The sequence below is a fragment of the Haliotis cracherodii genome, unplaced genomic scaffold (genome assembly GCF_022045235.1).
Source record: "Haliotis cracherodii isolate W230 unplaced genomic scaffold, xgHalCrac1.p SCAF_5, whole genome shotgun sequence".
Taxonomy (NCBI): domain Eukaryota; kingdom Metazoa; phylum Mollusca; class Gastropoda; order Lepetellida; family Haliotidae; genus Haliotis; species Haliotis cracherodii.
The window spans coordinates 35,665,310-35,669,458 of NW_027266308.1; the positions used below are offsets into that span (position 1 = coordinate 35,665,310).

At 41.0% G+C, this 4,149-nt stretch overlaps 1 protein-coding gene across 1 annotated transcript; it reads right to left on the bottom strand.

Annotated features, from left to right (window-relative positions):
* Positions 1 to 966: 966 nt before the first annotated feature.
* Positions 967 to 3,459, bottom strand: LOC139442557 (uncharacterized). The gene is made up of 2 exons (XM_071223381.1): positions 3,148 to 3,459; positions 967 to 1,730 (listed from the first exon to the last, which is right to left on the bottom strand). Exons 1-2 carry the CDS (start codon positions 3,386 to 3,388, stop codon positions 1,180 to 1,182), a joined length of 792 nt encoding a protein of 263 aa, XP_071079482.1. The 5' UTR covers positions 3,389 to 3,459; the 3' UTR covers positions 967 to 1,179.
* Positions 3,460 to 4,149: the final 690 nt, after the last annotated feature.

Here is a 4,149-nt window from a genome sequence, read left to right on the forward strand (position 1 = left end):
TCCCCGATCACTGGACTGTCTGGTCCAGACTCGATTATTTACAGATCGCCGTCATATAGCTGGAGTATTGCCGAGTGCGGCGTCAAACCAACCAACCAACAAACCAACCAATCACTTGTTTGTAACTAGTAATACCTTCGTCGTTGTGCACCGGCACTGGTTTGGTTGATCCTGGCTCCAGATATTAGAAGGCAGTAATTGCAGAGTTATAATTAATGACCCCGAACGAATGACCCAGTTCACAAGCAATGATGTATTGATTAGCCTATCAATATCATCACTGGTGTAGCCTTTAGACTGAAGACCCTGGTACAAGATACGAAGCCCGGTACTGATGTGTCCGCAGTGATAATGCTGGTATATTGCTTGAAGTGGCGTGGACCGCGCTCACCAACATTCGCACACAAGAGCGATGAGTGTATGTGTATGGCGAACAGCTGACATTGAATGGAGGCCAATGTCATACAAACGTCTCTATCCGGGCAAGAGTGAATGAGCGAATGAGTGAGTGAGTATGGTTTTACGCCGCTTTTAGCAATATTCCAGCAATATCACGGCGGGGGGACACCAGAAATGGGCTTCACACATTGTACCCATGTCGGGAATCGAACCCGGGTCTTCGGCGTGACGAGCGAACGCATTAACCACTAGACTACCCGACCGCCCCTATGCGGGCAAGATTCCACTTGATATTTGATTTTATAAATCATTAGCGGAGAATATCATTTTAAACATTGCTTGAGACTTATTGCACCCTCGTTAACCAGTGCGTTATAAGTCATGCTCACTTGAAAATTATAGTCAAAGCTTTTCACTATAAACGTGGTACATACAACACACCGAGGTTCGACTCCCGTATTTAACCCATGCGATGAGGCGCATTGAAAGTTATGATACGCGCTCTTTTCCCTGGAATATTCAATTACTACGTACGTATACCCAGTAGAAAAACAACAAGCCATAGTATTCATGTTGACAGATAACTTTATAAAAGGCGGCATCCGTCGTTTATGTGTAACATATGTAAACAACACAAAACAAACAACAGTTGGCACTTTCTTGCAGTTCCATAAAAAAAAATCACAACAGTCAGACTTTCGATGAACACTTTTGATGAGAATGAATGAAGCAACAACGTCTATGATATGCAACCACGTGCATTATAGTGATAAAACAATGCTATGATCCCCTCGCGCAAATATTATCACGTGTTAAAATGCCAGTATCTGCATTGTCTTTCGAATTGTTGAACACACCACGCGCATCCTCCGAACGTAGTCTTTTGCGAGGTTCAATCTCGTGAAATTCAAAGTCCCGTTCTCGCTTCTTCGACCGAACACACCCACTCGTCGCATTTGAGATCAATACAGAGTCAACGTTCTCTAAAAAGACAGGCAATTTTTCAAGCAGTTCCTGATCTGCAGGTGAGAGCGTGTTCCACGTGTCGTACACACCACTGATGCACGTGGATGATTCAGTCCGTGCGCAGGTTAATTGGTTGCCGCGCCTGTCTTTTTCCGATGCGCAGGTGTAAACACAGGCTGTGCCCGTCACTGATGAACTATTGTGTTTCACGGGAATGTCGCCACTGGTAAAACCACAAATATTATCCAGAAAGTCAAACTCGTCACCTGAGGGCGCGGCGTCTATGACGTCATCAATAACAGACTGGAATGCGTTCGTGTCGCCACTGTTGAAATTCTCAACTGGGGCTTCCAGATTAAAGGAATCTGCAATAAAAGACGATACATAATCAATAATGCGTCCTCGTGTTGAACAGTGATTATATATACGAATCTTATATGTAAATCTCCCAAGTAGATTAACAGGAGGCGTAGTTCCACAGATATGGGGCTGATGCACTTATCAGTCGAACCCTTACTGTGTCTATACTATCTCTATTTGCTGCAGTCATAATCTATGTTCATGATTTTCCATGAAATGGCATATATATATATATATATATATATATATATATATATATATATATATATATATATATATAAAGCAACTTTGTTAAGACTTAAATTTAACGTAAACGGTTTTGTACTTCCTTCCACATCAATCTGACACACCGATACAATTAATCACCAAACCAAATCACTCGCTCACCTTTAAAGAACCTTTGTGTTCTTTAATCAAGCAAAACTACTTAATTGTGTATACTATTGATTCCTGAAAATAATATTGCATATTTATTAGCTTCTTGTTCATTATTTCTAAAGGCCATTTTAATGTCGTCTTTCGAATAACCAATCAACTACATGAAATGAGACAACAAAACCATACACGAAACACGTTCCCTGAATGACAACATGGCATTTCTGAAAGTCTATAAATCTTCAATCCAAATACAGCAGAATAAAATAGCGCATTGCCATACCAGCATCAACAATGAATGTTGACATGACAGTTGGTATCCGATCAGGATGCTTACTTATGTTCCGGAGACAATTTTTACCACATGTGGGCTTAAAGTGTGTTGCATTTGAGTGAGTGAGTGAGTATGGTTTTACTCCGCCTTAGAAATACTCCAGCAATATCATGACAATAGCCTTAACGCATTGTACTCTAGGCTAATATGTAGTCCCAGAAATAAAGTCATTTTATTAAAATATATTAATCACCAATGTGAGCGAGTATGGTTTAACGCCGCTCTTCGGCGTGACGAGCGAACGCTTTAACTAGTCGGCTACCCGACCGCCCCATTTATCACCAAATAACAAAATAAAATCCAAAATGAACCCCCTGAAAATTCCTTAATTTCAGACCTGACAAATCATTCTACACTTGAATTGGACTCCTTTTTGCATTCATTCGAGAGGAACTAATAGTACCCTTGTGCGGATTCGAACCCAGCAATCGGCGTGACGAGCCAACGCTTTAACCACTTCAATAACCCCACCACATCGTATTGCATTATGATGGCTACATCCACAATAGATAAAGTATGCAGAGGAAATAACAAAAGAACTCACTCTTGTCAATTCATGAGTCATTTTCATATGTGAATATGATATATGCATTCGTGCATATACAAAGGCAATCGAATGATGACAGACCATATGGCCAATGGGTGTGGTTGCCAATACATAATTACTTAATCACACGAAACTATAGCCAACACGTTAGTGAATATATACATACCGATCAGTGAGAAAAGGTCCTGAGACAGTTCCTGTCCCGAAAGTGGTGAAGTGTTTTCTCCTTTCGAGATATTGTCCATATTTGCACGTTGTAGCTTTGCAGCAGACGACAGCTTCTGTAGAGACGATTGGGCGTGGAAACCCATTTCATCAATACTCTCAATGTCACTCGTGTCCATTTCACAATCTAGTATTTGATCGACATTCGAAGGGTTAAACGCCCTTTCAGATGTGTCCAACATCTTCTCCCGTTATCGCTATATCAGCTTTTCGGCTCGGTGTTTAGAGACGAAATGTGTAGTCGGCCGTCTGCTATTTATACTCGTTGCTCCACGTCATTGTAAACACCGAGTCACGTGATCTACTAACAAGCACGTGATTTCTGCGCTCGACGTGGCCGCACTTGCTTGTCATTCAGCGTATTCCTGCTCGACGAGCCAACACCTTGACGAATAAGAGCGTTTTGGAGGGAAGGGCTTTTGTTTCTGTCTCGTATTTCAGATATCGACTTAGGTTTTCTCAATGGAATAGCCGTTTATTCTACAAGCTTCTTATACAGGTTTATCCTTACGAAACTCTAACCACAAACGGATATGAAATAGCAGGGTTTTACCAACTAGTTTCGTTAATCGGGTTTGTGTGTATTGCGTATTTCTAGTCCAACTGGTTATACCGTGGATCTACCGTGGTATAATCTATACAAATTAATCACTGGTGTGATTATGTTATTGATTCCGCACGCTAAAACGATCAACGCCCAAATGACTTCATTTGAAGGTTAGATTTAACCTTCTTTTCAAGGTTTATTCCTTGCAGTTGTATATGACGCCGTAATGCATAATAAAGCATACGTGGTGAAGAAATAAATTCTTTACTTATCAGTTGATGAAAATTAATTACTGCTGTGAACGTTAATATAACCAGGTGTGACAGGAGTGCATTAGTCAAGGCGGGCGTGGCATCGCTCCATTTCGAATTTAAACTGGCCGTTACGAAAATATAC

What these genes read in the sequence shown, in the direction of transcription:
- LOC139442557 (XM_071223381.1), bottom strand. Translation starts at nt 3,388, where the DNA reads ATGTTGGACACATCTGAAAGGGCGTTTAACCCTTCGAATGTCGATCAA. An exon ending in GGACCTTTTCTCACTGATCG is followed by an intron (nt 1,731 to 3,147) that starts GTATGTATATAT and finishes CTTTTATTGCAG; the next exon opens with ATTCCTTTAATCTGGAAGCC.